General features: G+C 42.5%; 1 protein-coding gene across 5 annotated transcripts in view; it reads right to left on the bottom strand.

Moving 5' to 3' along the window:
* Positions 1-422: 422 nt before the first annotated feature.
* LOC139753333 (glutamate-gated chloride channel-like) overlaps positions 423-19,835 on the bottom strand; it is a 258,340-nt gene continuing 238,927 nt past the window's right edge. Inside the window, exons 8-13 of one of the 5 annotated variants that reach the window (XM_071669681.1) lie at positions 15,396-15,530; positions 10,423-10,652; positions 3,432-3,644; positions 2,535-2,588; positions 1,751-1,997; positions 423-1,007 (exon numbers count right to left, since the gene is read on the bottom strand). In XM_071669681.1, coding sequence (XP_071525782.1) covers positions 1,758-1,997; positions 2,535-2,588; positions 3,432-3,644; positions 10,423-10,652; positions 15,396-15,530 — 872 coding nt within the window. In that variant the 3' untranslated portion in view covers positions 423-1,007; positions 1,751-1,757. Of the gene's footprint in view, positions 1,008-1,750; positions 1,998-2,534; positions 2,589-3,431; positions 3,645-10,422; positions 10,653-10,710; positions 10,941-15,395; positions 15,531-19,835 lie in introns of all 5 variants that reach the window. The other 4 variants (XM_071669680.1, XM_071669679.1, XM_071669683.1 and 1 more) reach the window with 4 other exon arrangements.

The raw sequence follows: 19,835 nt of genomic DNA on the forward strand, positions 1-19,835 counted from the left end.
AGATCATACCGTCGTGTTCAAGGGTCGTACCAATGTGTTCAAGGGTCATACCGTCTTGTTCAAGGGTCGTGTCAGTGTGTTCAAGGGTCATACCGTTGTGTTCAAGGGTCATACCGTTGTGTTCAAGGGTCATACCGTCATGTCCAATGTTCGTAGCGTTGTGTTCAAGGGTCATACTGTCGTGCTCAAGGTTCTTACCGTTGCGTTCAAGGGTCATACCGTTGTGTTCAAGGGTCATACCGTCGTGTCCAATGTTCGTAGCGTTGTGTTCAAGGGTCATACCGTCGTGTCCAATGTACGTAGCGTTGTGTTCAAGGGTCATACCGTTGTGTTCAAGGGTCATACCGTCATGTCCAATGTACGTAGCGTTGTGTTCAAGGGTCATACCGTTATGTTCAAGGTGTCAAAGTCTCCATAGTCATCCACAATCCCAGTCATCCATAATCTAGCATCCACGACTTCATCCAATATATCCATTTTTCCTATTCATAATCCTTTCAGATACCAATGAGGCCATTTGAGGTCGCAAGAAATCACCCACACTTCCAGCCATACATACTTCCAGTCACGGCGAAGCTAAACTTTAGCTGTACATTTCATCCGAGGGTTGTGTGAGGGAAGGTGACAGTCATCGGTCATTGCTTCCGTATATCCACGTGTCTGATTAGTGATTACTCAACTCACTTGTGGCTTCCAGGTCTAAGGAGCCAGCCAACGATCCATGCTTCCATCAGTCACACGAAGAACTCATCTCTCAGCAGATCATTTCATCCAAGTTCCTCGTCTCTCCACGCTTGAGGTAATGGTTTATGTACACAGATTATTACTGTTCCTGTAGCATTCATACTTTGGTTCCTTTAGTCATAGTTTCAGCGATGCGAGTCATTAGAAGGGCTCCAGGCGGGGTTTATATGCCTTACATGGAGAGTTCAAGTTCTTTCTTGTGTCGCGGCGTCGGTCGGGAGTTCTCCACAGCTCTTGGTGATGGTGGAATGAAGAGGCATCTCCTGTTGAAGATAAGGGTTCTCTTGAATCTCTCTCGCTCTCTCTCTCTCTCTCTCTCTCTCTCTCTCTCTCTCTCTCTCTCTCTCTCTCTCTCTCCACACACACACACACACACACACACACACACACACACACACACACACACACACACACACTCACATAGAGATGTAAATTATAAGAAAAGAGACCATGGATAGAAAAGTACTCTTACTCGCCCTATACATGTTGCGCCTGTACAAGTTTAGAGATCCCTCAGTCAGTGTGTGGGTAGTGCAGGCTGCATGATTCTATGCCCCCCCCCCCCACATCAGGCAGATACAGTGGTCTCTTTACTGATATCAAGGAAAGAGACAAGAACATGAACTCTGTAATTTGACTCGCTATGGACACCAAAGGAAACTGTTTTCTTACCGAGTGATGTCTCTTCTCTTTCCTATCTTAGCGTCTTATTTCTCTCATTCATCTTTCTCAACCTTAACCCTCTGTCGTCTTAAGGAAGATACTTTAAAATGCTTTCACTAAAACCTAAGATTTACTCTCTTATCTTTCTCTAATTATGCGTTTCTGTCTTTAACCTCATCCTTATATTCATCTTACATTTCACTATTCCTCTCTAGAATTCCATTTTGATCTGTCGTCCTCACAGCCACTCACTTCGAATCACACCCAAGAAGAAGAAATGCAGTGAATCCTTTTTTTCTTTAATCTCTTCCATTACGAGAGTGTCCCTCCTCCCATCACTTACCACGAGTTTACTTGGGGTTCTCTTCCTCCTCTTCGGTAAAGAGATAAGTGCTCCAGTAAGCCATGTTGAAGAAGGCGAAGACGAGCGGGAAGGTGATGCGGGAGATGACGTCGATGCGCTTGCTGCGGGTGGGGAACTTGGAGAGCCACGTCTTACAGCAGTTCTTGCGTGGAGGCTGAAGGTGGATCTCGCAGGGACGCCCCTTCTCGGTGCCCATCCCTCCGTTGTGGCGCGACACCAGTGGCTTCTGCAGAAGGCCGTGAAGGAGAGGGGAAACCCTTGATTACCAGTATATGTTGTGAAAACTCTGCTTCCAGAGCATATGATAAAAGCAATGAACAATGGCGTAATGTCTAGAGGTAAGATCACGAAGAAAGTGTGTAGGTTCTGAGATTTTAAGGGAAAAACAGAAGTCAGATGCACAGGTGAGGGGAATGAATAATAACACTTCATGATTATTTTTTTTGCTGAAACATATATGGACTGCAGGAACTGGAACACACACACACACACACACAGACACACACACACACACACACACACACACACACACACACACACACACACACACACATACACACACCTAGGGCTCAAAGATATTGCTTTCCAGTGAAAAAAAAAGAAAATGCCAGGTTAAAAAAAAAGAAGCAGAAATTACATTTTGATCTTTCGTTATGCCTTCGTCCACAAGACTAATTGCATCTAGATAGGTGAGAGCATGAGCGATGAGGCTGGAGATGCATGTACTATGAATGGAATTCCTCATCCCTCAGTTGACACTTACCGTCTTAGCGATAAGAAGATCCATCAAGCGTCGAGGGCGAGGAGCTGATGACGGCTGGATAGGGCAAGATTTAAGACACCCTTTAGAATAAGCTCTACAGGAAGGGTGGGATGGAAGAGGGAAGGTGGGAGGAGGCTTCTAACCCCCTTCATTTAGAAATCCTACAGACCATTTGGTTGTTGTTCTCTGTGTTCTTCTTTTTTTTTACGGTTTCTGTTCTACAGGTGTGTGGCTGAGGGAGGGGTATTTTACTGAAGGAGGTGTCAGCGTGCGTGGTTAGTGGGTACAAGTCAAGATCCAGGCTGCCACTTCAGTCCAAATAAAAGGGAAAGATGAGATATTCTATGATGGTGAATGTGCACGTTCCGCACTCCCTTGAGGGAGTCTCGGATTCGAATCTCGTTCAGCAAAGTCGTCGCGTGATTCTCAAGGTAAGTGCATGAAAGAGAGAGAAACACAATGACAGACAATCAGGCAATCAAACTAAAGGGAAATTCATAGGCAGAGGAATCGCAAACAGCCTTGAATAGACCCTATGGTCTATTGCTGTATGAATTCCTTTGTGTTCCTCTGTATTCCGTATAGTTTCCAGTTGTACTATAGGGCGTACGAAGGGACAAGCCCAACTATAATAGGCTCATGCTCCACTGAACTGTAGCCTGATCCTCCCAACATCTATACCTTCCTAATTTCAGATCGAGGGTGTTAGGGACTAATGAGGGATGGGGGAAAGAGAGAGACAGAGAGAGACAGAAAAAAAAGAGGGGTCGGGGGCTGGGGGAAGACATGAGTGCTATATTTACGTGTACAATAAAGTAATGATTGAGTGTAGACCCGTCCACACTTTCGTGTCCCCTCATGTCTTACAGAGAAACCTGAGTGACACGGAGTACTGACCATGGCGAAGGTGTGGCCGTCCTCGGCTTGCTCGTGCATGACAGCCTCCAAGGCAGCCGCGTGCTCCGCCTCCCACTGCTTCTTCTGCTCCTTCATCTTCTCCTTCATCTTCTCGCGGTGCTTGTCGGATCGCGAGGCGTAGTTGACGAGGGCGAACTCCAGCAGCGCCCCGAAGACGAAGGTCAGACACACGCCCGTCCACACATCGATGGCCTGTAGTGGGGATACAAGAGGTTTCATGCCGTAAGTGAGCCGCGGATGACCTCACCGTAGACAACTACTTGAAGGACTTGGGCTCGTGGCCTGGAGCATTAACTACATATATGGAAGTATTTATATATTTCAACTTAATGAATATGAAAGGGATGGCGATCCCATCCCTTTTAAGTGTGTCTATCCATAGAACTCGTTACAGAGATGTTTGAAAAGCGGATAGAGATAGATAGATAGATGGACAGAGAGAGAGAGAGAGAGAGAGAGAGAGAGAGAGAGAGAGAGAGAGAGAGAGAGAGAGAGAGAGAGAGAGAGAGAGAGAGAGAGAGAGAGAGAGAGAGAGAGTGTGATGAGACACCGAATATACATCGAGTCATACTAGATAAGCTACAGTCTTTTTTTTTTTTTTTGTTGCGAAGAAGTTTGACAGCGAAGTCCTACAGCGGAGATGATGACGGGTTTCGTGAGCCATTACGCTCACATTAAGCCTTGAGTTGGGGAGTTGAGGCGGTGCATGCACTCAGCTGCTGGGGGGGAGGGAGGGAGGGAGTGGGAGGAGGGAGGAGGAGGGGAGCGAGGCGAGTGTTGTGGCACGGTGGTGGAGGGGAACCAGACTGGAGAGATAAAGGAAGATTATCAACTCAGCGAGTATCAGAAGCAGTGCAGAGATTGTGGAGGGTATGGGGTATCGTCCATCGAGACGATAACCCAAAAGAAAAAAAAATATATTTGCAGCAAAAAAAAGTATGATAAAAGCAGAGCCGGGCGTAAGGCTTGGGAGGAGGAGTAGGAGGTGGGCGTGTCTTTATAGGCCAACGTTGCGATGCCACCAGGAACTGCTGAGAGAGGGATGGATGAGAAGGGAGGAACTCGTCTCTGGTGGGTACAGAAGGTGGGGAGGACCTCGTCACTGCTTGAGAACGAGGGGAGAGAGAGAGAGAGAGAAGGAGGGACACTCAACCCTTTTGACTGAGAGGGACGAGAGTTCCTTACTGCTGAGTTGAAGTTAAAACCTCGTCATGTACAGCTGAGAACCTAACTCGTCTCTGCTCGGCCAGGGAAGGCATCTACCTTTGCCAGTTGACGAGGGCAACTCTTTCGACAAAGAGGGAAAGCCCAAACCGCATTCGGTAGGAGGAGGAGCGAGGAGAAAGACTTGCGTCGGCGGAGGAGAGGATGTTGGGGGGAGGGCAGTGTGTAAGTACTGCTTTGTTCCTCGCTATGGACTGAGAGGTGTAGCGAAAGTGGTACACGGGTTAGTACAAGATACACTTCTCCGGAGGCGACCAGCGATCAGCAAGCCTCGCCAAAGGGAACTTACCGGACGAAAAAAAAAGGTGGAATACAAGGACACATTTTAGAAATTCGAGTGCTTTTGTTTTTTTAAACCCTACCACTGGGGTCAGTCAGGTAGGTAAGACAGGTTCTTCCACACATTCTCGGTCATCGCTGGAGTCTGACTCTGTCTCCGGCGTTCCTCCAGGAACAGGTGCAGAGCCGCTATTGTGTTGCGGATCATAACACACACATATGGATAGGGTTCAGCCAGGGGGGGGGGGGGGTGTTCACGAGTGTAGGAGATGAGGGGGGGTCACGTACGGTTCAAACGGTGTTATGGGGAGCCACTACACAGTTGAGAGATATATGATGGAGGGGTATGGGTAGGAGGTCACACTTATTAAAACAGATGATGGTCTATGACCAGTTGGGTCAGTGTTAGATCCCAAGGGTTCGACCGTATATATATATATATATATATATACATCTTTGGTAATAATAACAAGCCGCTCAGAGGTGCTATGGACGTAGGTCATGTGTGGCCACGAAGGGGTGGGGGGAGGGGGGGTCCTCTACAAGCCATTCAGTGGAAACTTGAATATATTTCTTGGGGGTCACACATGTGCAGGTGGTGCTAGGTCCGTCAGAGAATCACACATCTCGTGAGAATAAACAGACATATTAGGATCAAGGAGAGGCCACGCAGACGTCACACAGTCGAGTCTTGTACATGCTAAAGAGAGAACGGGATCCATGTAAGGGTCGCGCTTGTGGAAATGAGTTACTGTGGATTCACAATTGTTAGGAAGATCACAAGAGGATAACACTTATCAAGCAGAGGAGGAAAGGGTGTCTTACCCAGGTCAATATAACCTCAACCAGAGATCACGTAGGACAGAAAGAAAAAAGTGATTAAGGAGTCATCCATCTGCTATACATGGAGGTTAAAGATCACCCAGTATGTCATACTTGTGTGGGATATAAAGCTCCATCGACAGGTTCTACGAGTTGAGGAAGGACAGGCCCATACTAACGGTCTGACGTGATAGGCAAACGAACGCTTACCCAAGGATCACAGATACTATTGATATGAAGATACTTTGGGGGGATTCCACACACGCAGGAGCTACCTAGAAGGTCACAGATACTAATAAAGATATTCAGGGGTTCGACATGTAGGGCTTACCTACAGGGGGGGTCACAGGTACAAAGGAAATGAATGTATTCAGAAATTATATACGTCGGAATCATGTGATGTCAGAGGGGGTCACGAGAAGCAATGGTGTTTACCAGGAGTTTTGCAGATGATATGGAGATCAATCGCCACCAATCATACCGAGCGGATGATGCTAATCATTCATACATTGGACAGGTTGGCTTGAAATGCCACGCAGGTGTCATTCGCGGATAATGAAAACATCATGCATTACCTGTGTGTAATTTGATGTTTTTTTGTATAGAAAGAAATATATTTTGGGTGTGGAGAAATGTTGGTAGACTACAAGTCTCCTCAGGAAGGTAAGATAGATACGTACCTCGGATCTATTATTGTTATTTATATATTTTCATTCGAGTTTAGTTTACACGCGATGAAGTCCCGGCAGACGAGGGGGACATGTGGGAAAAGGGAATCGCCAGATGATGATGATGAGGATGATGATGATGATGATGATGATGATGATGATGATGATGATAATGCAGAAGTGAGGGAGGAAGGAACACAATGAGAGGAATGTGAATTTGAAGTGCGGGAGATGAGTTTTTAGGTAAGACAGATGGCATCTGGGAGTAATACTTGATGGGATGAATTGAGGAAGGAGATATACCGTGGTCTTGGGATGCAGGAGAACACTAGACACGCACCATAACTCTCCTTAGTAATCAATGTTCAGAACTATATATATATATATATATATATATATATATATATATATATATATATATATATATATATATATATATACATATATATATTTTTTTCATACTATTCGCCATTTCCCGCGATAGCGAGGTAGCGTTAAGAACAGAGGACTGGGCCTTTGAGGGAATATCATCACCTGGCCCCCTTCTCTGTGGAGAGGATCACAATTTTGCGCGTGATCAAGATATTACTATGAGTTCAGGGGGAAAATGAAACACGATAAGTTCCCAAGTGCACTTTCGTGTAATAATCACATCATCAGGGGAGACACAAGAGAGAAATATAAGTCAGTCGATAGACATCGAAGAGACGAAGCTAGGACGCCATTTGGTAAACATGTGATTGTCCAAGACAGAAAACGAGCGTTCATAAACTTATCATTTTACAAATTTTATCAACAATAAATTTATCTAATCTATATAGACCATCACTAATATTAAGATTATAATTCTTTGTGTATTTGGTAATAGAAGATTCAATGATATTTCTCGTGGTAATAAAGTTAGATATAATAACTGAGATGACATTACTCCAGTCAATGCAATGATCATAGTTTTTAACGTGATTAAACAAGGCATTTGATTCTTGTCCCGTTCTTATACTATATCTATGTTGCTTGAGTCTACCAGAAAGATCCTTACCAGTCTGCCCAACATAAAACTTATCACAATTTCTTTATGGCACTTTATAGATGCATCCAGGAGAATTTTCTGGTGAATTCCTGATTAAGATATTCTTTATAGTATTATTGTTGCTGGAGGCAACATTTACATTAAAGGATTTAAGCAACATAGGAAGTAAATTAAAATTATTATCAAAAGGGAGAACTAAAAGATTCTTGGTGTCAATGGGAGGTTTGGGCTCAACTCTATAAAATGATTTCTTTTCTAACTTAGTTCTCCCTTTTAATGATAATTTTACTTTATTTCCCATGTTGCTTAAATCCTTTAATGTAAATGTTGCCTTCAGCAACAATAATACTATAAAGAATATCTTAATCAGGAATTCACCAGAAAATTCTCCTGGATGCATCTATAAAGTGCCATAAAGAAATTGTGATAAGTTTTATGTTGGGCAGACTGGTAAGGATCTTTCTGTTAGGCTTAAGCAACATAAATATAGCATAAGAACGGGACAAGAATCAAATGCCTTGTTTAATCACGTTAAAAACTATGACCATTGCATTGACTGGAGTGATGTCATCTCAGTTATTAAATCTAACTTTATTACAACGAGAAATATCATTGAATCTTCTATTACTAATTACTAAATACACAAAGAATTATAATCTTATTATTAGTGATGGTCAATACAAATTGGATAACTTTATTGTTGATAAAATTTGTAAAATGATAAGTTTATGATACGCTCGTTTTCTGTCTGGGACAGTCGCATGTTTATCAAATGGCGTCCTACCTACGTCTCTTAAATGTCTATCAACTGATTTATATTTCTCTCTTGTTTCTCCCCTGATGTGATTATTACACGAAAGTGCACTTTGGAACTTATCGTGTTTCATTTTTCCCGTGGACTCATAGGAATATATATATATATATATATATATATATATATATATATATATATATATATATATATATATATATATATATATATATATATATATATATTCTTTTCCATCATGTCAATCGTACTTCCCTGTGCCTCACTTCGGAGGATCACGACCTCTTACTTTCGTTCGTTCTTCCTCAGATTTCTTTGCTCAGATGCCTGGCCAACGAGCCTCTGGTAAGAGTGGTGCAGAGCTCGTCCTTCAACTCGTCCTCTTGCACATAGAGTCAACCAGTAGTCTTTACCACCATAAGTTTCCTCACTAGTCCTAAACGACCTAGGAATTGTAGCCGGTTTCTAAAATCAAGGTCATCTTAATCATCCCGACATCTGAATCACTTGATTTGGTCGTAACCACCGCATGCCACAACGAGGCCTCCTAACCATCACGTGCCCTCAGCCATCTGCGTATGCTTTCTATTGTCTCCCGTTTTCATTAACCACTTGATTTGCCTTTATTCTTTGGCAAAAACTCTACTTCAGAGCTCTCGGGAAGACTCATAGAGGCGAGGAGAGTTCCGGAAGAGGTTAGGGAAGAAGAGGCGAGCGAGGTCGAGATAATGATTAGAGACCGGGGAGAGGTAAAGGGGAAGGAGGAAGAGCAGGAGGAGAAGGAGGAAGAGGAGGAGGAGGAGGAAGAGGAGGAGAAGGAGACATGAGGTAAAAATTTTGAGTGAGGAGAAGGCCGATGTTGCGTGGTATGCAAGAACCAACACCTATGTACCCAAGTGTTGAACATTGTAGAAACCAGCACCTCGCTTGTCCCACCATACCATGTTGACACCAGACTTAAGACTGACACCACACATCACGCTGGCATCGCACACTACACTGACACCAAACAGCGGTGCTGGCAACACTCACCAGTGACAACAGACCTGACACTGCCATCACAAGCCACGCTGACATCACTCTGAGACGGTGTTGAGACAACACTCATCTCTTTCCCTCTCTCTCTACTGTAACATCAAAACACTACAGTCATTTGAGGCTCAGTTCTTACACCATAGTAGACCCAAGTCCAGTTTATTTTTCTCATCGAAGCGATATACAGAGAAGGGTTAGAGATATATCCAATGAAGCTGTGCTGTATACAGCTAAGGCTCGCTATGTGTGTGAGGTTAGGTAGAGTTGTAAATGGTGTTAGATCTTATTTGACGAAGCATTAGCTGAACATAACAGAGTGAGGAAGACCAGAAACAGTTGTGTTGCTATCGAATCCCTTATTCACTCTTGTCCACTGGACAAATTATTTTATCTCCTCCACCTCGAGACAGTTCATCATTGCAACACACTCGTCCTTCAGATTCTTATGTAGAAAATATTTCATTTATAGCTTTCTTAGTCTTAATCCTGAAGCTTTAACTCGGGCTAGATGCAAGAGAACGTAGATAACAGTTATAATACACACTCATACTAAGCAGCGAATGTGCTCTCTCCAAGCAACAGAAGAGACGCCATTTCTCTTCTTATTAGCAGAGAAGAAAAGAGAAAAACATGCATACCTGGCTGGCTGAAGGAGAGTTGACCGAGGCACTGAATATCATCCATGGCACAGGCAGGGAGGGAACACAAGGCAACACAAACATGCCCTTCAAAGACATCAAGTTGTATATTCAAGCTGGCGTACACATACAACACCGAGGACCATCCATGATACATGGCCACACCTAAGAACGCTGCAATACTCACGAGGCAACATGGTAATACATACATACGGTACCGCTGGGGAGAGGACGTGGCTGACGGTGTTAAGAGGAGGCACGGGGGGAGGGAGGAGGTTCTGGCCCCTCTGGGGAGGGGAAAGGAGTAGGGGAAAGAGGCCTTACACTGGGCAGGAAAGCTGTGGCATCACCTGGTGAGGAGACAGTAGTAGTAGTGGTGAGCAGTTACATGCAGACAACGGCGCGTGGGTGGTGACGTGCTGGGGGTTTGGTTAGAACCCCCAATTAAGACCTGGTGAGAGGTCTTCACAGGATGCAGGACACACCGAGACAGTCACGGATTGACCTTTGTGTATGATACAGGCGGCAGCGTATTGTTAATACTGGAGGTCTGCGTCGACATCGTCAGGAGCGTGGTTACTCCCAGGGACACTCGCGCGGGGATAGCATTCTGGTCGAGCCAGAAGGAGACCCAAGACACGATCACCAACATACAGCAGGGGATGTAGTACTGGATGAGGTAATACGAGAACTCTCTCTTGAAGACCAGGTCTACGCGAAGACAACTGTATTCACCTGTCCAATAGTTAATAAGTTACTAAGTGTGCTGCTAAAAGGTGGTTGAGGACGGTACCTTGGTGTAGGAAACAGGAGGCAGCGACTGGTTGATGGAGGAAGTCTGCGTGGACATTGTGAGAAGCGTTGTGACCCCAAGGGCTACCCTGGCGGGCACAGCGTTCTGGTCGAGCCAGAAGGAGACCCAAGACACGATCACCAACATACAGCAGGGGATGTAGTACTGGATGAGGTAGTATGAGAACTCCCTCTTGAAGATCAGCGCCACCAGCAGGCACGAGTACTCACCTGCACATGAAATTAGTTACTGCATGTGTTCAGAGAGAGGTGGCCTCACAAGGGGGTGGGCTCTGCCTTGTGAAGGAGGACTTGGTACAGTTGTCAGGTGGAGGACACGAGGCAGGGGAAGGGGGTAACAAGGTGGCAAGTGATGAGATAATAACAATCAGTCAAAAGATGCAGAAGGAACAGAGGTCTCAGGAAGGATCTAAGAAACACTAGGAAATTCAGATGTCGACCAGAAGGCTAGAATAATGGTAAAAAAAAAAAAGAGTCCAGCTGATAGTCCAGGAGAAGAGGAAAATGATATGTCTAGAGATGCAAAGACAAGGAAGTTGTTAGACGAATAAATGCACAGAGGGACTAGATATGTGAAATAGAGATACACAGGGAAAGAAGAGACAATCGTAGGTGTGCAAGAAAGAACAGCGAAGTGGAGCGCTGATAGATGGGGGACAACAGAGGTGTCAAAAGAAAATAAGCGAGGAAGACATAATGTTTAATGGGTGAAAAGATAAAAGAAAACATGTGACACGTGGATAAGTGTAAGGTGAGAGGCTCGACCATTAAGTGGAGAGGTTGAGACAGTTAGGGGTGGCGTTAGTGAGTGATCAGGGGCCATCTGGGGTCGTTCGTACGAGAAAAGGAAATAAAACTGAGGATAGAAAATGTACGTTCAAAGCCTTTGGGCTGAAGGCACAGAGCTGTTGAATGGAGGGATAAAAGCAGGGTAGTTAAACGGAAGGGTTGGACCACTCATTTTTTTCTTTTGCCCTTCAGGTGGAGAAGAGAGTCATAGAGAGGAGGGGAGACCTGGAGAGAGAGAGAGACAGATAGAGAGAGAGAGAGAGAGAGAGAGAGAGAGAGAGAGAGAGAGAGAGAGAGAGAGAGAGAGAGAGAGAGAGAGAGAGAGGAGAGCTGTCAGTCAATAGTGAGGAGCTGTCGAGCAGAGAGACACTGTCTGGGTCTCACATCCTTGCCTTTCCGTCGCCTTTAAAGTTTTCTTTTGGCTTTTTGGTACATCTTTTCCCCTTCTAGTTTCATCATCATTTTTTTCCCCTTATACATTTCCCTTCCTGATACTTCCCCTTCGCCGAAAGTTCACCTGAACAAAGTATAAGGTTGTAAAAACCATCAGTATTCAGTCGTGTTTCTGACCACTTCATATTCTACCTTTAAATGAAGAGCTTTTACTTGATAGGGTATCTAAAGATTTATCGTTCTAACTATACTAACTATCACATTTGCCTGTTAGGCAATGCCTGAAATTCGATCAGATTTTTCATAACGCTTTGTCCATATCTATTTCAGTGGAGTCTTTTCAATATCCTATAGCGTTGCTTATATCAGAGAGATCAATCCTTGTATATGATATATGTACTTCTGCGAGAGCCATATGTTCATCAGGAATGGATATAATAGTGTGTGTTCTATGATTTCTTAATCACAGTTACCTAAAGATGTTGTTATGATCTGTCTCCTTGGCTTTATTGTTATTGCCAACGTGAGAAGCAATAAAGATATATATATGTTTTCTTCTGAAGGATAGTGTCTATAATAGCTATCCCAGATGATATATCCTGCCTTATGTTATCTTAATTACAGATGACATTTATATCACTATGTTATTTCAGTGCACGTGACTTGCGTACACTAGGTTATCTTAGTCCCAAATGACAAATCTTATTCGGTTATCTTAGTTCTAAATGACAATTCGTATCAGATTACCTTAGTCCCAAAAAGACATTTTTATCAGGTTATCTTAAATGTCATCTTTTGTTCGACTACTTTAATCCGTAAATGCACATAGCTTTATCATACCTCAATATTGTTAGCTCTATCATACTTTATCATATTAGCAATAGATATAGATATAACTTAGAAGTTTTACTCTTCAGTTTTATCATTTCTTTGTGTTTGATTTATCCAAAGCTTCCGCATATTTATCTGTTTGTTGACCGAGTCTAAAGTAATTGAATCTATTATTACGATAGTCTTTTATCAGAGCTTTGTACATAAACAAAAGAGTTTTCTTCATTATCCCTGTTTGGTCTTGATCTATCTTCTATGTAGAATCAAGTTTACGTTAAGGGATGTAACACTCTACTGCTGTCTGCTAAATCTAGCAGCTTGTTAGCTAAATCTTATGCTATGGCGCGTCAGTCTTCGCTGTATAGTAAGGCCTCTATGTTCATCCATGCTATATACTTAGGAAGAGGTAGTTTTATAGCACTTTATAGTCTGTAAGTAGCAACATTCTCAAAAGAAAGTTTGCATGTCAATAAAGTTTGCAAGTAGTCTATAATTGATAGCTTTAGTTTATCATAAAGTTTGTAACAGTTTAATCAGTAAAGTTTGAACGTAGAACCTTTTTCATGTTGTAGCTTTACTTCACAGTAACTTTATTATACAACAAAGCTATGAAAAAATGTGCTTTTACTCAGTTATAAAGTTCGTGAATGTGCGGTCCCTCACGGTATAAAGTTTTGTAACACAGAAGGAGACTTTGAAATTTGTAAGTGGTAGCTCTTATAAAGTATAAAGTTTGTACGTTGTAGTTATATCGTATCGTAAATTTTGCAAATGATGGCTGTATTATGGTATAAACTTTGTATGGCATTATCATGGTATAAACTTTGTATGGCTTTATTATGGTATAAATTTGTATGGCTGTATTATGGTATGACTTTGTATGGCTTTATTATGGTATGACTTTGTATGGCTTTATTATGGTATAAACTTTGTATGGCTTTATCATGGTATAAACTTTGTATGGCTTTATCATGGTATAATCTTTGTATGGCTGTATTATGGTATAAACTTTGTATGGCTTTATCATGATATAATCTTTGTATGGCTGTATTATGGTATGACTTTGTATGGCTTTATCATGGTATAAGTTAGGAGATCTTACGTATCATAAAGTATGTAAGCATTGGCCCCATCATTCTACAACTCTATAAGTGGTAGCTTTATCTCGCTACAGACTTTGTAAGTGGTAGCTTTATCTCACCATAGACTTTGTAAGTGGTAGGTTAATGTACACACGGTGCTTACTTAAGGGTCAGAGAGAAATTGTCCAGTATCTCTGTCTTATCTTTGTGGACGGATGCATAGAAAACAAGGATACAGATACTGTACCACAGAGGCGGTTACTGAGGATGCAGATACAGGGATACAGTGCCACAGTCTTTTGGTCTCCAGCAGGGATGTCAGGAATACATAAATGAGAATGAAAGATACAGTATTACAATCTTGGTATCAAGTGGGCGTATCAAGTATACATAATTAAAGACAAAAGATACAGTATCACAGATTTGGCTACAAGCTGATGTGCCATAGATACATGGGTAAGGATCAAGGAGCGTCGTGTTAGCTGTAAGGTAAATTATACACATATAGATATATATATAGGATTCAAGGATATACATATATGTATATATTCAGGTAGCACAAGTTTGGTCGTGTTTGACTGGGTACCTGAAAATGAATAGGAAAATGTCAGGGTCACTTCTAATCTACCAATCATATTCGTGATCATAAAAAGAATATAGTTTACATATTCTTCCTTTCATTACAATATGCAAATCAAGCTTTGATCTCAACGGTTCCTGGCTCAGCACTGTGTCTTCTCTCATCGGTAGAGGGAATGAGATGTTTATGTAATCATCAGAATTCATCAGTAAAAGTCATATCTACTTTCCCCCTGCTCATATATTAGTAAAATAAAGTGAGTTTACTCTGTATATATATATATATATATATATATATATATATATATATATATATATATATATATATATATATATATATATATATATATATATATATACATATATATATATGTATATATATATATATATATATATATATATATATATATATATATATATATATATATATATATATATATATATATATATATATATATATATATATATATAAATTATGATGTAAGAAAAATAGGTGCAGTATTAATTCTATTGACTGATGTAAATTTCGTGTTTTGAAAAAAGAGAAAGAAAACAAATGGGTATTGTGAAAGTGTGAATGTATCATTGGATGTATGGAAACCCATCCACGAGACAAGACCACAAATCTATTTCAGTTACTAATCTATTTACGTTACCTGAAACATCCTAAGCGACCATTTTGTTAGTGATTTAGTTAATGGAAATAGATCAATTAACATGTACAGAATATACGTCTAATGAACTCGTACATCATTTCTCATGCACGGAACGCATGCTTCTTGATGAACACAGAGCCAGCATGATGGAGGAAGAGGAGGAAGAGGAGTAGGACAAGAAGAAGAGGAGGATGAGGAAGAGGAATAGAAGGAGGAAGAGGAAGAGGGGCACGAGGAAGAGAAGGAGGAGGAGGAAAAGGAGGAGGAGGAAGAGGAGAAGGAACGAATATCATCACAGACAACGAGTGAGGAGTAGTGAAGAGGAGTAACCTGACCTGTGTTGGTCTTGCTGTTGCAGTAGTCAGTGATGAACTTCTCGAGGGTGAAGCGAGGCAGGTGGAGGTTCTTGGTCACCTGCACCGGGTCGACGTCCTTCCACAGGAAGACCAGGTCCTCCGTCGTCCACCCGTCTGCCCAGGGAGACGAGAGACACACGTTAACCTCACAGGAGACGAGAAACACACGTTAACATCACAGTAGACGAGAGACCCACATTAACCTCACAAGAGACGAGAGATCCTCGTTAACCTCGCAGGAGACGAGTGACTCACGTTAACCTCACAGGAGACGAGAGACTCACGTTAATCTCACAGGAGACGAGAGACCCCACGTTAACCTCACAGGAGACGAGAGACTCACGTTAACCTCACAAGAGACGAGAGACCCTACGTTAACCTAACAGGAGACGAGAGACCCCACGTTAACCTCAGAGGATACGAGAGACACACGTTAACCTCACAAGAGACGAGAGACCCCACGTTAACCTCACAGGAGACGAGTGACTCACGTTAACCTCACAGGAGACGAGAGACCCGCGTTAACCTCACAGGAGACGAGGGACCCACGTTAACCTCACAGGAGACGAGAGACCCACGTTAACCTCACAGGAGACGAGTGACTCACGTTAACCTCACAGGAGACGAGAGACCCACGTTAACCTCACAGGAGACGAGAGACTCATGTTAATCTCACAGCCACGAAGATGAGGTCACTGAAGTCTCCAGGTGACGAGAGAGAGAGAGAGAGAGAGAGAGAGAGAGAGAGAGAGAGAGAGAGAGAGAGAGAGAGAGAGAGAGAGAGAGAGAGAGAGAGAGAGAGAGAGAGAGAGAGAGAGAGAGAGAGAGAGAGAGAGAGAGAGAGAGAGAGAGAGAGAGAGAGAGAGAGTCACACAGCGACCCCCCACACAAAGATCAGGGAAGATAATGACTTCGTCCCGTTGGAGACTCGACTTTTGCAGTGCCCAACATTGAACGACTGGGATGAGGAGGAATGAAAAGGAGACGACCATCGCCCACTTCACCTGTGTGGAGGAGGAGTGGCTGGCACAGACGTACAGTGAAATGAGGAGAACCTTGGTGACAACACGAGGACATGACCTGGACTCTTCTGCTTAGTCAATAAGAGAAAAAAGAAAACCTTTGCAGAAACGTTTATCATAGTAGTACGCCCTTGACACCTCCTCAGTGACTGTATGTATAGTGAGAGTAAATGTTAGTCTTTAGGATGATCCTCACTACCTAAAAAAAAGGGTTTTGAGGAATTTTCAATTGTTGGATGTAGCCTGACATTTGATGACCTTAATGACTCGAACAGTAGATAGGCTTAAAGAAAATATCTAACCACTCTTCCAAGCACAAACATGGGGACTTGATTCTATTCCAGATAATATAATCTAACCCTCATAAATCAAGCTCAATGTGAGTTAGATATACATCTATATACGAGAAATATAATGTCATCCTTATTGTTCTGTTGTAAGATGATGAATACTTCGTCAATAGATTTCGATACAAAGGGTTAGATATTACATTATAGATCTACGTCCCTTATTTTCGAATGAATGGTATATGAGCGTCATTCACTAGGGCAGCATTTTAATGTCTTACGAGGCGAAAACGCGAATACAATGGACAAAAAAACGCCTGGCAGATCTGAACTAGCCCTTGTCTGATTGTGTGACACTACAGTTTTCCTACGGCAGTAGTTAATACCTTATATGATAATCCAGAACCACACTGATACCACAGCAAGCTTATGAACCATAGAGCGATGAGCATGGTCAAAGAGAAGTGGGAACGGGGTCAAAGTGAAGTTAGAAATAATTCGGCCAAGTTTAAAACATTTTGAGCTTCACAGAAACCTGTCACTGCTATCGACAGTCACTAATGATATGTATCACTTAAGAATGATCTGACATTATCATATGTTTCTTCCTGGGCAGCTGAAATAAGATCAGACATTCTTATGATTAAGTCGTAAAAGTTAAGAACGCTTATCTTTACATGGTTTTCTTTAGTTTTAAAACTGACGACGTGTGCTACTAACAACATTCACGTTATGAAAATGAGTCATTTGAAAAGCATTAAGAGATTAAAGACAACACTAACTTACTTCTTCGGCCTGAGATGTATACATATATGTATACTTCCCTGTGCAGGGAACTAATCTTAGATTAGAAAGGCCACAGTGCACCAAGAACTGACCATTCACGACCTATGCCAAAAACTTTCACACTCGAACTCTTGCCCTGAGAACACAAACACAGTGTCATGATATACGTCCCTGCTGAAGGTGTTACACGGCTTTGCAAGAAAGAGGACACTCCTCCTTCTTTACAAACCGAACCCCAACAATAGCTTATCTAACACATATAACCCCACCCATTACAACAGATTATCTAACACATGTTACCCCGTTCTCTACAGCAGCTTATCTAACACATACCTTTTTCTTTCAGGGGGTGAGAGAGCCATCAAGAAACCCCTGAGGTCTTTTGGTACTCAAAGATCAGAGACTATGACTTCCCCTTGTCCAACTTGTTATGACGTTCACGCAGCAGCGCGCACTTCTCTTCATGTACACGTCCTCTATAATCTCACAATGGTCTACTCATTTCCTTTGAAATATTGTAGGACTCTTTATGTGACCTCTTCTACATACAGTACGATGGTTTTAAGACATATCAGGTAGTGATGGGTATAACTGCTACTACTGCACACGCTTCTAGTCAAAAATACGACATTTCAACATATATCTGATAGCGGCAGAATGATATGTGAAATGTAACATGGGGGAAAGGGGGTTTCATCAAAAAAAAAACCTTCATACCATGTAGCTGATACATCGTCAGATATCAGCAGGGACTTGTAGAATGATCCAACAGGAGTGATGTCATCTTTCACTAGTAAGATATCTCCTCCCATGCGCTAAAGATATCCAGAAGCTTCACCAATAAGATATCTATAAATGTTCTACTATGATGTTCTATTGTTACCCTCACTATAGGGCGGCGGTTGAAGGAGTTTTAGATTCTTTTTGTGTTCCCAATAGAATGCCTTTCCTCGCGTGAACGTTCTCCCTTACAATGAATTTATGAACAATCTTCATAGATAAATCAAACGTTGTATGGCAATCATTCCTTTAGTATTCCTCATTTTCCTTTATGCTTAATTACCTCTTCAACTTTAGCGAGGGTGTTTCAAGAACAAGGGAAAAATGGCCTCATTTAAACGCGTCCACTCTCTACTTGTCTCAAAGACTTCCACTTCTTCTTATTTTACCTGGACCGCTTCATATATCATATCTCTCCTGTTCTTTCTATTCAGAACACACCTCTCGGCCTTTTTAATGTTCAGACTCCAATACCCTTAAGCCAGTAACCTTCCATCTCCCTGGTTGTAAGAACCACCATTCACTGGCTGGTGGTTGTAGTGACGGTGGGTGTAGTGGCTTGTGTGTGTGTGTGTGTGTGTGTGTGTGCGTGCGCAAGTGTCCTTCATAAAGGTTGAAAGTCCTGGAATATCCTCTTGCTGACCCTGCTTATCCTCTTATCCTATATCTCTTTGACCTGTCTCTCCATCCCTCGCTCCTTGATGCCTCTCAGGCTCTCGTCACCTCTCACAGCACCCAGGCCTTGAGAGAGAGAGAGAGAGAGAGAGAGAGAGAGAGAGAGAGAGAGAGAGAGAGAGAGAGAGAGAGAGAGAGAGAGAGAGAGAGAGAGAGAGAGAGAGAGAGAGAGAGAGAATACTTCCTGAAGTTTATGATATAAAAGGAGACCAGAAACGCCATCCTTCGTGAGCGAGTGTGGTCTCTCACCCTTAGCACTATCTCTCACCAACATTGCCACTAAGGAGGGAGACACCATCGCATAAGCAGTGTGTGTGTGTGTCTCTCTCTCTCTCCACACCTGCCAATCACCGCATGTTCAGTGTAGAGTGGGAGATACACCATCAAAATCATCTTCACTACACCATCAAAATCATCTTCACTACACCCTCGATAAACCCAAGTCTACATCGCACTCGACCAAAAGAGATACACCATCAAAATCATCTTCACTACACCATCAAAATCATCTTTACTACACCCTCGATAAACCCAAATCTACATCGCACTCGACCAAAGCATCTTCAGTACTCTCGACACCACTGGACTTTTGACCTGATCCGTAAGGGCCATGTCAAAGGCTTCGATTAGGGAGAGCTGACTATTAGGAAGAAAAAGAAGAGAAAATGAAACTGAGTTAAAACAGTATGGCTTCCCTTCTACGGAGAAAGGCATGGAGATACGTACGTCATTAGTAGTTGATATTTATCAGTTTCAAGCTATGATCTATTTAGCTAAGTGCTCTACACTTGATTTTAATGTGTCGTATTTTCTATTATCGTTGCAATGATATAATTATCATCAGCTCAACCTTATTGACCATGGAATAG

This window comes from Panulirus ornatus, chromosome 14, assembly GCF_036320965.1.
Source record: "Panulirus ornatus isolate Po-2019 chromosome 14, ASM3632096v1, whole genome shotgun sequence".
Lineage (NCBI taxonomy): Eukaryota > Metazoa > Arthropoda > Malacostraca > Decapoda > Palinuridae > Panulirus > Panulirus ornatus.